At 42.8% G+C, this 18,779-nt stretch overlaps 1 protein-coding gene across 2 annotated transcripts in view; it reads left to right on the top strand.

The window, feature by feature from the left end:
• Positions 1–18,779, top strand: part of LOC128382231 (partitioning defective 3 homolog) — a 349,665-nt gene that overhangs the window by 151,355 nt on the left and 179,531 nt on the right. For both annotated transcript variants that reach the window (XM_053342215.1, XM_053342216.1), the window contains exons 6-8: positions 12,617–12,723; positions 13,671–13,754; positions 17,875–18,000. In XM_053342215.1, the coding sequence (XP_053198190.1) occupies positions 12,617–12,723; positions 13,671–13,754; positions 17,875–18,000 (317 nt within the window). The remainder of the gene's footprint in view (positions 1–12,616; positions 12,724–13,670; positions 13,755–17,874; positions 18,001–18,779) is intronic.

The following is an 18,779-nucleotide window of genomic DNA, read 5'->3' on the forward strand; positions in this document are numbered from 1 at the left end:
GTACTTGTCAGTGTCCTTCCTCTTCGTGCTGATTCTGTCAGTCTTCCTCCACCTCTGTTCCTCCAGTCGGGTCATTAGTAGTCACTGAGCTGTGGTTGCTCTTCATCTCTGCCTCTCTCACTTCATTTTTTTTCTCTCTCTCTCTCTTTCTAAAGGGGTTCGCTCGTCTTCTCGTTTCCTCCCATTTCTGCTCACTCTGTTAGTTGTTAATTACCACTCAGATGTCGTTCTCTCTCACACATTCACCCCGTCACATAGAACAGTGTTTCAGCAAGGCTGTCTGTGTTTCAGCTGTAAACACATCACTTTAAGACTTTTTGACAAGTTATTCACAAACTCCTCTTTTTTTTTTCTACTTCACGGCACTAAAGACAAGTGGGCGCTCTAAAACAGGTTTTCAGCGACAGGTGGAAAATCTGTTTACCTCAGTCATTTGTCTATCCCTCAGTTCTTGCCCCCTCTCTCTCTTCTGTCCACACCTTCAGCATCTCTGCAGTATCAGGGTGGATATCCCTCTCCGCACTGTTGCCCGTGAACGTGTTAATTCCTGATTAGAGTTCATGCATTTGCCTTCTCCGATTTGCTCCGTGGAGTGAGAAATCACTTTCTCAATGAGAATAATTGAACACGGGCAGGGGGGTGCCAGCTCATTACCCACAAATCACAGGGAGCAGGGGCACCTTAGCCGAAGACAATAATGACTTCAGGGAATAAAAACAGGGCCGCCAGCATGGAGCCAAAAGCAGCATGGGAAGCACAGAACAAAGCTGGGAGAGGAAGATGCACACTCTTTACACTGTGTCTTAAATCATTTTGTGCTCATCTTCCTGCATTTTTAGTTGAATCAATTTAGTTTTCTCAGCGGGGGCAGTGTCTGGGCTTTGGGACAAAAGAAGAGGGAAGTGCTGAGTATTTATTTATATATCTAGGAGTAGCATGGCCAATATCCAGGCAAGGTGTTGCTGTTTTGAAGTGACACACAGGCCAGAAACCCCCCTGTAAAACAGAAATATAGTGGCTTAAGAAAGTATATTTTACAACAACTAAAAGGCTAAAGGCTAAGCTCTATTTATCCCCAACACTGAAGAACAAAATGGACTTTGATGATTGACAGTGTCTGATTTCCCACAGTGAGAAGTCATTCACTCGTATTTATTTGATTTCTCTCTCTTTTCTCACCCTCTCTGCCTCGTTCTTTCCTTTTTTTTTTTTTTTTTTTAATATGTCACACATTTCCACTCTCCACAGAGTGCCAAATGAGTCCACTCTGACACAATGAGGTCCATTGTCACAATAGGCTTTTCTCACTGTTTTATAGGTCCCATTAGGGGGGCAATGCTTTTAAGTTGCTGAAGGAATGTAATAACGCCCCGGCCGACAGTAAACATCCACATCTCGGGGCCACAGAGAAACATGAGACATCATTTGCATCGTCCAGAGAACAAAAGACGGCGCAGTTGGATGTGAATGGAGAGGAATGGTGTGTGTTTTTTTTCAGAGCCAAGGAGATGGAGGAATAGAAAGCCTCTAAAGAGAGAGGGTGAGGAGGAGAGAGATGGTAGCGGGCCAATCAGTCCATTTCTGTTCCTTCCCAACAGATGTAGCCATGGTAGCCAGCCACTTTGTGCTGCACTACTCAGATGTATTATTTGGATTCATTCAGATATTGCTCTATTCTTGGATTGCCAGCAGTTGATAGAGAAAATGCTACAACAGCTACAATATATGGAATAAATATAAGGATATGAGATTTTTTACTTGCACCTGATTTTTTAAAATCCTTAACTAAAAATAGCAATGCAACAATAGAAAAAATAATTAATTGCAAGTAAATGTTACATGTTCAAAATTCTAAAATAAAAGTACAAAAGTATTGTCAGCTACAGTATATGCACTCAAAGTATCAAAAATACAAACAGTGGCTCTGCAGAAAAATACCCCTGTGAGTGATACTGTATTATCAAACATTACATTATAAAGTGATTTTACTGTTGTAGCAGGTCAATCTGGAGCTTATTTGAACTACATTATATAAAGTTTGGTAGTTGAGTTCAGTGGTTTGCAACCTATAGGTTGGGCCCCTTTTAAAAGGTCACAAGATACTTTAAATCAGGAAGAAATGAGATTGATAAATGGGGCAGGGAAGAAAAAATGCTACACGAATTTGTCTTCATTTGGTGGATAATTCAATTTCTTTAGAGAGGTCTGAGTGTGGTCTGAATATATCTGCGATATCACTCTAACACCAGGTTTCCAATAGCAGTCCATTTTATGTTCTTTATGCCACTTTAGAAAAGTGTTTTCTATGAGTAAAATAAGATCATCGCTTCAACAAATGAAGCACAGTTGCATAATAGTGATCTGAGCAGTCATTAGTATTAGTATTACTATTAGTATAAGTACATTATGAAGATGAGCTTGGTAAGACTTGGAATTTGCTTCATAATTTGCTTTATAGCTTTACAATCAATCAGAACGCACAATGTCACCTTCATATATCATAAACATTATACTGTTATTATCTTGCAAAGCAGGTGAAAGTATAAAAAATAGTTTGCATATAGGGATGCTGATGGGAAGCCCACGTTTCAGCTTAGCACTTTTATTCCATGTGGTCAGAAAGTCAAACCTGAAAAAAAGGATGAAGATAATGTGAATTTTATTAAAGAGGCTGCTGTTTGGCAGCTAAATCTGTTTGTAGCATCCCACCAACACATTAATTCATTTCCCTGGAAGACAAATAATATCACGCTTGACTGCAGTAGTCTACCATGCCACGATAATGTACCCTAACTTTCACTCTAGAGACGTTTCCAGTGATAGATTACCTACAATAAGCAACTTTTACAACTTCTACTTTATTCAAAAGAATGTATACCAGTGGCTGTGATACTTTCAAAAATGGTCTGTTGTAATTTAATGCACAGGTGTACTTGATTTGAGGATACTGGCCTAAAACACACGCACACACGCACACACAAACACAGGGGTAATCCTTTGAATTTGGAATAGCCCAGGTAGAGTTAATGGCGTCATTCTACCACGGAGCACCTGTAATGGGCCACGCTTCTCCCCGCAGAGCAGTTTTCCATTGTAATTTTCTCCTCTTTATGCTTCAGGTATCCGGGTCACGGGAGCTGTTGTGTAGAATAGCACCCCTGCTGAGCTCCATCACAACACACTCTGATATTCCCACATGCAACCAGAACCACGCTGACAGCCTTTGTCATTTAGAAAACTGAATGTTTGAGCCATGTGTCGGCCTGCTTGTTGGGATTTATTCATGTCTGTCAGGGCTTGAAAGTCAGACTCCTGCCGATGTAACCTGATGACGCCTGTGGGTGTGTGTATACAGTGTTTACATGCTATAAATCGACTATCCATGCTCCAATCTGTCCTGTTTGTTTTGCCACTGATGATTTCCCCATGCTCTTATCTCATCAGTGATTGCGATCGCTTGTTGTGTTTAGCAAGTACATTATCTTCCGTTCTAACTAGCACATTCTCTTTGATCGGCCGATACCTCGTCTAATCTTGGTTGCGCTCAGAACGACAAAAACCCACAAACAAAAATTACAGACTCGAATAATTACATGGATGTTCCAATTTGTCGATGATGCCCATTAACTCAAGCAGCGCCCCCTACATCTTTTATCCTCCTTTTCTCTCTCCATAAAAGCACACATCCTTTGCCACCCATCCACACCCTACCCCCACCTTACTGGGTCCACTAGATTGCAGTGGCTTTGCTGGAGTCTTTTGGGACCTCTCTTCATTACTAGCCCCCTTCATTACTTGGCCCCCTCATCTCCAAACGGCCCTCTTCATTTAGCCCCGGCTCAGAGCGAGGACTCGGCCAAATGGCTTTCTGTCTCGCCCTTATCCACGAATTTCAGCTTCCAATTAAAACGAAATGGAAAGAGCCCCCCACCTTGCTCCACACTGCTCCCACAGGACTACAGATGAGCCCTCAAACCCCCTCCGCCCTCACACACCCCCCTCCCACATATGTTCAAACTAGGCAGCAAACAACGGTTGATCTGTGGAATAGACCGTTCACCCTCTTTCATCACTCGCTGCAATGTCTACCAGAGCTTTACTTTCCACTTAATTATTCATAGTTCAACATCAGTCACCTCATTTCCTCTTCTTTATTTCTTACTTCTTCATGTTCAGTGTATTCAGGGTGGGAGGTCACAGCGTGTTAAAACATCCTATAGAGGATGAGATGAGATTCTTGTGCAAATAGCCGCTTTCCACATTTCCTTTTGCAATGCTGCCATTATTACGTGCTGACACAACATTTGCATTGCAATAACTGTAATATTGAATAGTTCGGATGACAATTTGGCAGCGCGGGGAGTGTAGTTTATTGGCAACCACCGTGCTACTCAATAAGTCAGTGTGATTGTGACTCACATAATTGCAGGAGTGGCTACTAAAAATAATAATAACGATAAAAAGAAAATGTATTTAATTACAATCCAGATCTGAACCACGGGCACGCTCATTGAAATTCAAACAGCCGCTATTATTTCAACAGGGGTAACATTTGCTCACTGACCTTCACAGTTTGAAAGATGGATTAAACGTTTTGAGCAGTGGAAAGCAGACTGTCCTCCCACTTAATAAGCTCAAAATGATGATTAATCTGTGAAAAGCAGCACAGAGCTCCTTTTAATGCACGGATAAAGACCCGGGATTCAGCTGGGACCGTCCGCTCGGCGGGGCTGCGCACTCAACCCCTAGGATTATCTGTTCAGAATCACCTCCTCTCACCTAAGCCAGGTGTCTGAAAAGTCATAATATCCCTTTTGAACTATTTTTCTATGCAGCATCAACACTAAATCTCCTTTTAATACCCCTTTGAAGTGCTATTCTAATGCAAAACGCTATGCACATTCAAAGTCTTTGAAACACTTCTACTGTATTCAGACAATATTATTCACAGAGCTTGTAAGAGTAAGAAGTGCTCTGGACAAAAGCTGGTGACGATAACTCAATTCTTGGTAATTCCTACCCGTTTGAACCTCTGGCTCTCTGGTATAGGAGCGGTCTGCTCCGGTTGCGGCTGTTATTGATGAGATTTGGAAAGAGTCTCGGTCCTCTCCGTCCGCTTTGAGCCTTTGTTATTGACCTGGTGATTGATTTAAGCCCTCATAATTAGCAGGCCTAATTTAATTAAAGTACAATTTAACGATACAGTAGGCAAAGGCAAAGGCAGCTGTGTCATTGATAGATCAGTCCAGGCCTGATATGAAACAGGCGCTGGCACATGATGTATTCCACACACAGCTGGTCTCTCACTGACAGAGACAGAAGAAGAGACAAAGATTGTGGTTGAGAGACAAAAGAGGGAGAACGAGAGGAGTAGAGAGAAAGACAGGGCTTTGTTTTTCCAAATGTCAGCCCACAAACAGCGCTGTCCGTCTCTCACCCCCACCCCTGCACATCTCGCCGTTCTCCGCCCTGATGTGGACAAATGCAGCCTCACATCTCTGATCTAATTTGCTTAACAGCATTAGGAACCTGTCTGTCCCTGTAATTCGCTTCAAGTAAATCCACGTCAGAGCCCGAACTTTTATGAGCCAGAGTCCATGTCTTTCCAAAACAAAACAAAGGGAGACAGATTTAAAGGCTGGAGACCTTTGCCGATTAAAATAACTGTTGGGAGGGGACAGTTTTATAAACTTGTGTAAACTCTGGGATACAGTATACCATGTGTACTTCCCGACCACTGGCAGGGAAGTATATCATTGAGAATGTGGATACACTGATAAATAAAAACCAAAATAATAACATTTTTATAACCCCACAGGGTTGTAAAAGCTAAATGCACATCTGTGAGGTGCTTTTAGCTAAATGCTACATAAGCATATTGGCATACTCACAATCACAATGCCAACATACGGATTTTTAGCAGGTATGATTCTTCCTATTTTCACCGTCTTAGCTTAGTGTGTTAGCATGCTATCATTTACTGATTACCACTAAAGCGGGAATGTCATGCGTTTTGTAGGTATGTGACCATAAAATAAAGTACTGGACAAATTAAACTTTTGACCTGATAACGGTGCCAGATAAAAAGTCTTGCATTCTTACATTTCATTTCAGAGTTCCTCAATTGCATGAAATTATCTTTCACAGTGAATATGTGTGTATCACTGCTGTCTTTTTAGAGATTTAGCCAGACTTTGAGGTGCCAACTCAAATTTGCCACACTGTAAACAGGGCACACATGCACTGATCCATGCATATCTATGAAGAAACCACACTGTACAGCAAGTCCAAACTTTGCTGTCAGGAATGGATAAAGGAAACCAAAAAACATGTTTCTCAATAAGTTCCTTCTTAGAAAATGTGGAAGTGTTTCCAACTGAGAACAGGTTCAGAATACCCAACCTCTCTCCCCACTGTCTTAACGTAGCATACACATATTTCACTCCCACTCCTCATTATCCAAAGGAATAGTACATCTAATCTGGAATGTGAGTGCTCTCCTTTGAACAAGGCTGGCGCCCATGGGTGCGGGGTGTGAAAAATGAAAGACAACACATGTCCTTATCCGAGGACAGGCAGCGTTTCAGCTTCTCCCCTTGGCACATAAACACAGGACTGTAGTATCATATCCTCCCTCTCTCTTTTTTTTCTCTCTCACACACACATACAAAGCAAGAGATGGCAGACACAAGGGTCACACCGCTTTGATTTCCTTCCAGATCGACTCTTTCCAGTCTAATAGAGAGCTAAAAGTTTGCCAAAAGAAAGAATGCCCAATACTGTAAACTATATTCTGTGCCCTTACATCAACTCAATAAATCCTCAATTGGTGCATATTGAAATGACCATTAACTTACATCACCATTATCGTGAAGATTATAAGAATATAAAGAAGACAAGAACGTATGCTGAAACTGGTTGTTGCCTCTCTGCTGACAACCATTAAGTACCATTCAGGGAACTTGTGGGGAGTATAAAGGTCATTATGAACCTTTCATCATCCACTAACCAGTTTAACTCTTCGCCCACCCTTTTATAATGTTCCCTTCTCCCCAACATAAATGTAAATAAGTGTCTCATAATCTTAGTCATTGTAACATATTGGTTGTTTTAATGGTGGTGGAGCCCAATGAGCCGGTGGAAAATGGAGGGTTAAGGGTGGTGTAGAGGGTGGGGCTCGGTCATTGGGTGCAACAGTCAAGTCCAATCTAATCACAGAGGCCATTTTGGGGCCTAATTTGGCCCTAATGGCGGTTTCCTCCAGGGGAATGTATATGAGGGATAAAAGACCTTGTGTAACATGAAGACTAACGTATGTATGCTTGAATTCTGACACAGCTTGGAACATACTTAACGTCATCCATCACCAGCCGGTGATGCTAGGCTGTTGTTCGACTTTGAAGTACACTAGTTGGGATCATCTGTTGTTCAAATTAAGGGGAAAATCTATGTGTCTATTGTCATAAAACGCCTTTTAACTGCTGATTGAAAACAGCAAGATTCTGGCTCTGCTAAAGATGGAAAAGTATTGGTAATTGCTTCGTGAGGTCAAAGGAACTTTAATAGGACTATTAGGAGTTATTACCGGCAGCTTGTCTCTGTATGTCAATGCCATTGTGCAATGCAGCAGCACTGTGTAGTCCTGTTCGGCCTTTTCTGTTGTACAGTGTTTAGTCAAACTACATTAACTCTAGGTAATGAGGCTACAATTATGGCTCCTTAACCTTTTGTAAGGGACAGGAAAAGCCTCCGCCTCTGCCTCTTTTTTTCTCCTGACTTACACCTCTCCGTACTAAAAACAGATTCTTTTCACATGATGCCATCATTTGTTACCTTTGGCTGGTCTCATGTTTCCATAAGGGGCGTATGTCACCTTGCACAATAAATGTTTCATATTTTTAGCTTGCCAAATCAGCAGGGAGGGCACCCTTTGTAAATATTTCAACAGCCATTTTGCTAAATGCTCTTGTTAAATTGCTTGTTTCCTTTATTTTTACATGCAGAGAACACGCTATATTGTTCATTTCAAGACATTACCATATCCTGCTCTGGCCTCCATTGTTCAGCTCGGCACAGGCAGCCCATTGTAAGGAAGCGTGTGACAGCGTCTGACATGGAGGCCCGTTCTGCACATGAATCTGTCACACAGATGTGGACCGCAGCCCTTAAGGAGGGGTGGTGGCCAGAAACACACCATTCACTATGACCTTTGAACCTGTCCTTGTTAAGCCCTTGACGTTAAAGATGGGCTCAGGAGGGAGTCCCCACTCCCTCCTCCCACTTCCCCTGACAGCTACATGTTGTACTTGCCCATGGCTAATGGCATGACACACACACACATACATGTGTACAGTAGTTCTCCTTTAGGACAGTGGTTGATGGAGTATGACAGCTCCTCAACACACACCCTTTGCCCCAACCCTCAAGCAGTGGTCTTCAATTTGAGTGTATGTGTGTATGTGTGTGTGTGTGTGTGTGTGTGTGTGTGTGTGTGTGTGTGTGTGTGTGTGTGGGTCTCCCTCCTGAACAGACAGCTGCTACCTCCCTCCTCCCACTTTCTCCTCTCTCCTTGCTCCTCTCACCTTTCTAACCTGTCTGTCCATGTGAAGGTAACAAGACTCTGCACTTTGCATCTCTCTCCCTCTCTCTCCCTCCCTCTCTCTCTCTCTCCCCCTCTCTCTCTCTCTCTCTCTCTCTCTCTCTCTCTCTCTCTCTCTCTCTCTCTCTCTCTCGCTCTCTCTCTCTCTCTCTCTCTCTCGCTCTCTCTCTCTCTCTGTCTCACATGATTCTCAATAATCTAATGCTGCAGCTGTCTGATGGCCAAGCCTCTAACCCTTGATTTAGCTTCCCTTCGTTGTCAAAGAGGCTGGTGGATTTTTGGCCAGAGATCAGGGATTCAAGCCCTCCCTGATAGGAGGGAGGAGAGAGATGGAGGGAGGAAAGTGGAGAGAGATAGAGAGAGAGAGCAAGCAAAAGAGAGAGCTAGGAATGAATGTCATGGAGAGTTGAAAAGCCTTGTTGCTTCCCCACTCCACTGGTTACCAAGGGATCAACAGGGTGCTAAAAGCACTCAGGGGAGGAAGAAATGGAGGGTTTTTTAGAGAGGGCAAGAGAAGAGTTGAGAATGATGGAGAGATAAAGAAAAAAGGAGAGAGGAGAGAGGGGGAATGAAAGGACAGAGAGAGGTGGATGTATATTTAGCCCGTGTCTCTGCTGTCACACAGCACTCTGTTTTGCCACTGACACGAGGACAGACAATAAGTGGGTTGGCAGTGAATATAAAGGGAGATGGCTTCTTCTTCTGCCCCTGGTCACAAGTAGACACTGACCCCTGCAATACTGACTCAACACTCATCCTGTCATTCTGTTGGGAAGTCAGCAGCTCTCCTTCAGCACTTCCCAGCTTGAAATGTCAATCTTAACACGTAATTATTCATCATATTCAGTTTTAGAAGTGGTTCATCATATTCAGTCTTAGACGTGGTATTTGTTTGACTGGTTAGAGCACAGATTTCTTGTCCAGACTCTGGGCTAATGAAGAGGCTGTGCCCTTGCTGGTTGGACATCCCTATTTGACTCTAACGAACCACGGTGGCCACTTAAGCACTGCCTGGTGAATCCAGTGTCAAGTGTCAATCATGTGTTTCCATTTATGGTGAAAATTGACTGGCAGTTGAGGCGTGTTGTGCATTCAAATACGAGAATAAAAACACTCCCGGGGGCTGGGGAAATGTGCTCTTAATATTGGGAAACACAAGCACTAATAACTCCACTGTGATAAGAGGGTGTAGACTGTATATGAATGATGGGCGTAGCAAGGCGTCACATCACCCATTGGTTTGCATTGGAGCCGGTTTGAAGCCCAGAGTTGCTACTTATGGTCAGCGCCATCTCCAAATAAGGAGAATGCTGTGTTTCCTTTCATGCTGCTGGTGGTACTAACTAACACAGCAGGTATTGTTATCAATAAATATTAAACTTACTGAAATAACAGTTGTCAATCAACAGCAACACAGTAGGCATCAAAGCTACTATTGTCTTTATATCTTAATAATGGAGCATTCATTTCCAAAATGACCACTAGCACACTTGTTTGTGGTATTGCACTTTAAGGGATTTTCACATTGGCTTCAATTTCAAGCCAAGGTTGTTGCTGCTTGTAGGACGGGCGTGTTATTTGTTTCATTTTGGCAATATGACAGTATGTTTCTGTTGAAACAACACATTTTTTATAAAAACATGACAAACCCTGCCAAAGTAATTCAAGTTTTACACAGATATCCTTGGGAGAAAAGTCAATATCTGAATTACAGGAATAAAGTGGATCACTGTTCTTGTATCAAGGAGAGAATACTTAATGCAAGTTTTTGAAACAAGTGAAAATTACAACCTAGTTGCAGATTGTTACAGTCTTTTTTTAACAAAACAAACTATGAGGCTGATTTTTGGACAGTTCTCCACAACTCTCCCCCTTTGTTCTTGTTTTTTTGTATTTTTTTGGTCTAATGTCTCCAATTTACAACTGCTTTTGTCTCTTCTTTTCTTTACTTTAGTGCCAACTCAATTTGTTTTTTTCACACTTTCCACAATTTCTTCTTTTTTAAGTCACTGGGTTCCTCTTCCCTTTCCTGTCTTTTTCACAGTTTCTCTTGGATTTTCACACCATGTGTCAGCAATGCCTGAATAGAAATAGTGCCCTTGCTCTGGTGCTGCTTTGATATTTTCTTGTGCCAGTTTATGGTAATTATTCCTGTCAGATTGACACACTTGACCTGCTGGCGGTGAGCCTTTGTCCTGGTTCAAGTGAAAGATCCCTTCACCTTAGATCTCTGAAAGTAATAATCCCAGATAAAGATATACCCTTTTCTTCATTCTCTACATCATATCATGCATCTCTCTTGTTAGACCCAGTCTGTGCATGATGCAGTCACGCCACAACCATTTGCCACCTACAGGAGCAAACTAACAGACAGGAGATTGTTGCTGAGAGCTACTGTTACTGAAGTTAATTACATGTCACTTTCAGTGATGATACTCTGCGAATCAGCTCGCCTCTCACTCTGTTGTCTAATGAGACAAAGACGTCGAGCACCATTGCCTTTTTTATTTGCTCACTGAGTATGAAAATGATCTTGACTATGAACAGACAAGATATTCCTTTGGCTTTGTGTCTTCCTATAGCGTATGGTCTTGTATTTTTTCATCTTCATTAATGTTGTTTGCCTACTCCACTCTATGCCCTCCTGTTCTTACTTATGGATTCCCACAGGTGGTCAGTTCCTTTGTTCACAGTGTATGAAAAATCCAGCCAACTCACCTGGGGGGTTTCATAAAGGGCTTTGTGAATAACAGGCCCTGTGAGGCACATGGGACCTCAGCTGACACGTAATTAAAGGCAGGACTGACTGCTTGACTGAATCATTTTCACACCGGATGGTTAGCGAGGGTAGACAGACAGGTAGGGTGAGTTGAGGTCTCTTAAGGTAGACTGCTGATAAAATTTTCACCCACTCCCCCCCAGCTCTAATAAATAAATAGAGGGCAGAGTCTCTCTGCGCCCACCCCTGCGTGTCGCCAAAGATATCCAGGCCTCTGAAAGGGTTGAATCTATTTCCATAAAGAAACCAGAAAGGCACAAGACCTATTTGGATGTGCTTGACATTTCAGTAAAAGAGAGAGTAAGAGGAGGGTGAGGGGTGAGGGCAGTGAAATAGCAGTGGCTAACAAAGCGTTTCAGCAGACCCTCCCTAGGAGACGATGCGGTGTCTGGATGCTGACATGCTCACACACACACACACACACACACACCAATCCGCAGTGACTAACGAGCAAGAACTGGAATGACTCTTTCTTTTTAAAATGAAGAAACTGTGATGTTTAGTGTGTGTGTCACTGGTTGATTAACCTGCCCAGCTTTCTTACTCACTGCAGACAATGATTAGCTGAAATTGAACTGTATTATTGAATGTCTCCCTCCTATCCTACACGCAATATGTCATCACTACATGTACGTGCCCTGCTCAATCTGTACCATCCCCGTAAAGAGAGCTCAGATAAAGATTTTATCCGTTAAGGAGAGCATGAAGCCGCTGTGTCTCATCCCAGAGCCCAGTTAAGTCCAAAGACATCTGGCTTGCCTGTAAAAAGCCGCTGCCTCCTGGCCCTCTGCTGCCTAATGGCCCTGAAGGAAAGAAGAGTAAATGAAATGAAGAGAGTGAGACAAACAAATGGCGGCAGGCGTGACCACACTTTCCTTCACTCTAGACCTGATCACATCACCACAAAGACCCAGCAGCGGTGCCACGCCCCAGGCCAGACCTGATTGATTGAGCAGGAGCAATCAATCAGGGCCACTTTGTCACTGAGGTTCTTGGCCGAGCCGGGATGTTTCTGCAGTGGCATCATGGCTCCCGTCTGTCCTATACTTAAAGTCTCTTTTGATTTAGAACAGAGGTTGTTATGTGTTCTTGCAGGTAATTGGATTAAAAGCCAAAGGAGATGCAAGCGCAGCCAAATATAAATAACGATAAAGAGAGTGTGAGTTTTTGACGTTAGTGCAGCAGACTTCTAATGATTTATCTTGTCTTTTTTGTTCTTTTTCTTTCTTTTCTTGTAGGAAGAGGAGGAAGAAGAGCGAAGGAAACAAGAACGGAGAATTGAGCGGATAGAGCCAGTAGGGAGGGCCGACTCCTCGTTGGAACATTCACCTATTTTATGTCTAGAGTGAGTGACGCCAAATAAACCCCCCACCACCTACATATTACCATATAGTATGCATTAAAACATTGGGTCACCCACACTACCCCTTCACGTACCCCTTTTGTGTCTAGACATGTAGATAGTTTTGGTCTTATTTGTCATATTTTTATTTGACATAATATTCTCTGATAATACAATTGTTATTACAGTGCTGCACCCATACATGAAAGCATGCTATAATTAGCATTTAGCTCAAAGTATTGTTGTGCTTTACAGAGTGGCTAATGTGGCTGTAGCTTCAAAACCTGGGCAAAGCAGAACTATCTGCATGCCTTAATACCACTAGATTATTATTTTTTTTGTAATTTGCATGCATTTTTTTACTCATTACTTAATTTATTACATTAATACGAGACAGGTCAATAATTGCCTGAACATTATCATTAAACACAAATCAAACAACCGGCAACACAAAGCTTACATCAAGACCAAAGCCTTCTTCCATCAACATCATCACACACATCTGCATCAGTGGTCGCTTGTGTTCATTTGTCTTCACGTCTTTATCTACACAAATTAACCTTCCCCTCCTCCTCCCTCCACCCAACCCCTTTTTCTCACGTTTTTCAATTAATCTGTTCTCTTTTAGCACAACAATCTGATCTTAATCACTTAATTGGAGTCTCCATTTGGGTCCCTAATCGACCCTGAGGTCCACCAGCATGACTTTGTAATGGATGACTTTGTATAGACAACACAATGCAGCCTGCGCCAAATAAGGCCGCGCCACCCCACCCCCCCCCCCCATCCCGTCAACCTCTTGTCAAGTTTGACTGTGTTGTCTTTTATATCCTGCTTTTCTACATTTTCTTGTCATTCCTGTTATTTTTTTTATTTTTTATTATTCATGCATGTCTCCCTCCGCCTCCTCCTTCTCTCTCCTCTCGGCCTCATCCATCACCGTCCTGCAGAGGCATGCTCAAGCCGGTCGAGGTGTCCAACGGAGGAGGGCCCCTGGGGATCCACGTAGTGCCTTTCAGTTCGCAGGATGTCAGGTAACAAATAAAAGAAGAAAAGAAAAAAAAGAAAAATCTGAGAGTCGGTGCAGCTTAGTGTGCAACAACAGCGGCCAGTTAATTTCACCATCCAGTATGTCTCCTCCATCCTTTTGGTTTTAAAGCCCTGTGGATGTTGCTTTCTTTTTTACTTTTTACTCATCATTTCACTCAGCTTTTTTTTTCATTCTTTCTCCCCCCTCACTTTCTCTAACTCTCTGTTCTCCCTTCTTTCTTATTCACCTCTTATTTTCATGTTGCTCAAGGCTGTCTTTTTCATTGATTCTGATTCTCTCTACCTTCATCTTTTTCTTTTTTCTTCTTCTTCTTCTTCTTCTTCTTCTTATTTTTGTGAGTCTCGCTCCTGAAACGCCACACCCATACCCGGCACATATCATCTCCCACAGCTCAGACAGCCCCAGCGGGAAGGAGAGCAGATGAAAGTAGTTTTGCTCTCGTCTGCACACTTTTTAAAAAAGTCTTGTTAAGTTTTTTTTCCTTTTTATCATATCCTGTGTCCTCAGTCACAATAATGTCTGCTCTGAAGGTGATTCAGACTTCCTTTTTTGACTTTTTCTTTTTTTCTTTATCTGCCGTTTTTTTAACTGATGAGCAGAGACATGGGACAAGAAGAGGAATGCATCCCCAAGTTTATGGTTATTCAAAGAAAAAAAAATTAAAGGACAGAGAAAGTGGCCAGAGGTAATCAAACTAAAAGCTTGTGTATAACACAGATCTCCCTGCTGAATGCCAAGGGACTGGCACACCACCAAGGTGAATGTGACTACTCAGCGCTGGGGGGGAGAGAAAGGGAGGCAGGGGGAATGAGGTGAGAAGACAGAGCGAGGAGATGAAATGGGATGGCATTTGAGGGAGAGAGGATGGCTGTCATTGAAGATTGCTGCGTGTCAGTTCTTCGGGACACTAATCCCATTGCTGTTTATAAGCAAGTGTCAGGAAACTATATTTAGCGCTGACCCCTTGCCGTCGACTCCCTCAGAAGCTGTGACACTTTGAGTTATCCTGAGTCAGAGGAGGAAAATAATGATTTATGATGAGTCGTATCAAGAAATATTGATTAAATAGAAGTCAAGGGCAACAGTTTATTAGACGCGCTATTATCCTTAAGCTTCCCTGTGTTCTCACAAAATCAGACTGCATCGCGTAATAAAGCAGTAATGCTGCATGGCCAGTAAATTTCTTCTCCATCAGCTAAGGTCTGCACTAATAGCTATCAGAGCCTTCAATTAACTTGAGACATGATAAGACTTAGCGTCTGGTCAGTGGGATGATGCTAATGGCCTGGCCCAGCTCTTTCCTGTGTGCTGTGCACTAGGACAGGAGGCATTAGGCTCAGTGGGCTGTCATTAGTGTCTAGACCAGGGCCACAGGGGTCAGACAGCCAGCAAAACCAGACAGCAAACAAGGAACTGCAGGCGCTCCAGTCTTGGCTGCCAGCATTCTGCTTCACTGCACTGACATGGAGTTAGATCCAAGCAGGAGGGGAAGACAGCTGCAGGAGAGAGCTTAGAGTCTCTGTCATTCTAGGAAGCAATATCTCACACACACATCCCAATACATAGATCCTTACCTGTGAGAACACATACACCTATGCAGTAAAACAGTATGGAGTTACCTGGAGAGTTTCCAAACTCTTTTTCTTCTTACACACATGCAGGCAGTTTGGAAGGACTGCTGATCTACCCTGAATGTCGCTTACGCACATAAAAAAAACTGTACATCTGCACACACGAACACACACACATGCCTCTCACAGATGCATTCTGCGCTTAATGAACTTCTCATTCCATGACCAGTTTCAATTGTAAACAAACTGCGGACATAATTGCCGTGCATAAATGGATCCTGATTGGATTATTATTTGATTAAAGGAGAAGATGAGAGCAGGTGGCCTCCTTGAAATCGTCTCCCAGCGCTGCTTCACAGCCACAAGATGGAGTAAAGCCATAGCACAGCGCCCATTCTCGTCTTCTTATAAAATGTAGGACTTGGCGAGCCTGATATTTTTCTCCAGAGTCTCCAGAATGTTCTACAAACTCCTCGTGTTTATATCTGACAACCTAATGAATTCACTGACGCGCAGCCTATTAGAATGCCATTTAGATTTTGCTTCATCTCTCCTGCTTTCCTCAAGTTACTGATAAGTATCTACCAAAAAAAAAACTCCATCAGTGAGATGGGGAAGGAATTGAGAGGGTGGCAGTGCATTACAGTCATCACAATAATAGTGCTTTTACGAAATCATCATCTTCTTCAAATCTCTAAAAGATGCCGCTTTATCCCCAATCCTCCCCCGCTGCTGCTTTGAATACTGATCAGGGATCAACCAAAACTCCTTTATCTACTGTCTCCGGTCTGATACAAGTCATTAGAGTGTGTCCATGCTGTAATCTTCATGCACAATACTTTGTTTTCAAGCTGCCAACACTTATGGAGATAAAGCACAATCATGTCTGCCTCTACACCGCCCGCAATTACTCTCTGTTCAACACACTTAAGCTGACCTGGCAACGTCGGGCTCAGACAACGAGGAAGAGGGAAGGGGCCTTTTCCGATCTTTAATTTTAGCTTAATCCTGATCCATTTACCCCCGATGAGGAGCCGAGATGAGTGTGCAGTGTGAGCGTGGACGTCCACATTATGCAGCCAATTAGAGCAATGTTCTGGGAGTGGCCCTGTTTGGCTGAAATGCTAAAGAGTTCTGCAAATCAGCCTCTGACGTCTGCGGCAAACGGGGTCACAGTTTTCAATGCGCTGTTGTTTATGTGTCCGATGAAATGATAGGAAGTAACTGAGAATTATGAGAAGCATGCAGCTTATGTTCATGTCCAGTTGACTTTATCTTCCACATCTTGCTTTTTTCAATAGTTCTCTTCTTCTCATCATTATTTCTAATTTCCCGAAAGTAAGCCTCCAAACTTTTTTGTCAGTTAATGCAAGGACACAAAAGGTTCTCACTCACTCACTCTCTCAGTCTACCTGCTACCTCAGGCATCTGGCAACGTAGAGACGGATGGAGTTTGTGCTGTGCGAGCGCACATCAGATCTCCTTGCATGTGGTTATCCTCAGGGCCTAACTAAAGCCCCAAGGAGCTCACTGATGTATTTATTTAGAGGAGGGTGAGAGAGAGAGAGAGGGGGGGGGGGTATATGAAGGTAAAGGTTGCCTCTTTTTTTTTGAAGGGGATTGCTGAGATGGCACTGCCGTGGAACTGCTTGGGTATTTATTACAGCACCGCCGGCTCTCTCGTCTTAAGCTCCAGCGAAGGCAACTGCAGCATTTCCTCTGAAGCCATAAAATGATCTCTTAGCTGTTGGTTTGGATTACCTCAGACAAACCCACCCTGTCATTCTCTCAGACCTGCCCACAGAGAGGCAGACAGAGTAAGGGGGGACAGAAGGACGGACAGAGGCTTAAAATTGAGTTAGTAATGCAGTGCTTCTGCAGGCCACAGGAAAATACAGGTCTTTATCCAAGCTTACTGTTAGGAAAGTTCACTTCTGGTGACGGAGTACAAAAGTGGAGTTTGGTAGAACAGCACCAAAGTTAGTTTGCAGGAGTTTGGCCAGTTTGTCAAAACATTTACCCAAATTCTGTTGAGATCATCACCAGATCATGTCTGCTCTCTAATTATTTTGTGTATACAGCATGTAAAGTTAGAAGTAATTCTATAACACTACAAAAAGTTGCAACATTTAAACCAAATTGTAAAACCAAACAGTTAATTTAATGATGTCAGACTTGATGAAATATGAAATGTAAGTGTGTATAAAGATGTACAAAAATATACAGAACTATGGATCTTTGGACCATAAAAAACATCTAAAGCCAACTCTGTATTACTACAGCATTTACGTCATACTCTAAATAATGCCAGTCACCTGCTTATCTATAAATTCCACTTCTTCTTTCTCGTCCATGCCTTCTTTTCTTCACTTCTGTGGAATGCCATAACCTTTGTAATATAAAGATGCATGACACAATGCTGGCAACTTGCAGCCCTGCTGTTCAGAATATTAATATGTTACTGTGAGTGGTGTAATTGTTACATAATGTGTCTAAATAATGTATATAATTATGTTGTGCGATCATTTCCAGGACTCAGGGCTTGCTAGTCAAGCGTCTGGAGCACGGAGGCAAAGCAGAACAGGAGCGTCTCTTCCAGGAGAATGACTGTATTGTTAAGATAAATCAGGGAGACATACGCAACCTACGCTTTGAACAGTAAGTAACAGGAGGTGGCCTTTCATTCATGTTATATCTCACTTCTTCCTATTTACAGCATGTTGTCTTTCCTATGCTCAAACATATACTTATTTACATGTATTCCATGGTTTTTCCTTCACATAAACACAGATAGTTTCATAAACTCTAAAGCTCCTCTACTTGTCAGGTGTACTGAATGCCTGCTGATTTTTATTTCCCTTCACTATTTCCCAAGCTAGGAAATATTATCCTGAAGCACTGTCCACTATGTGATATAGTTCACACAGAGAGCACTGTGTTGGACATTAAGTGCAGTGACAGTAAATAGTGTTGCAGGTGACAAGTGGAGCCCAAACTGCAGGGAGACGTGACACCCACACTGCTGCACAATAAAACAGAAATATTACTGACTTGTTGGCCTTCCTGTAATAGGTCTCAGTGACCCGCAGTCCTTCACCACCGCTGCGCTCTCCGATCCAAAACCACCTCCACTCTTCTCTCGATTCATTTCTATCGATTCATCGCTCCCCTTCATTTCCTAAAGTGGAATGAAGATATAAGCCTGTGACTTTTCCCCCCCATTTACCCAAAGCTACCCTTCACAAACACACACAAAAACACACACACACACAAACCTGATTCTCACACATGCGTTGTGTCACACACGTACAATGGCACTGAGCTATAAAGTCTTATCTACACCCATGTGTGTGTCCGCATGCCGTGTGTGCCCGGCTGAGAAATAGATTGCTTTTCGTCCAGACTGGAGTCTGGAGGTGTTACGGAGGTGGTCTGCT

The sequence above is a fragment of the Scomber japonicus genome, chromosome 21 (assembly GCF_027409825.1).
Source record: "Scomber japonicus isolate fScoJap1 chromosome 21, fScoJap1.pri, whole genome shotgun sequence".
NCBI lineage: Eukaryota > Metazoa > Chordata > Actinopteri > Scombriformes > Scombridae > Scomber > Scomber japonicus.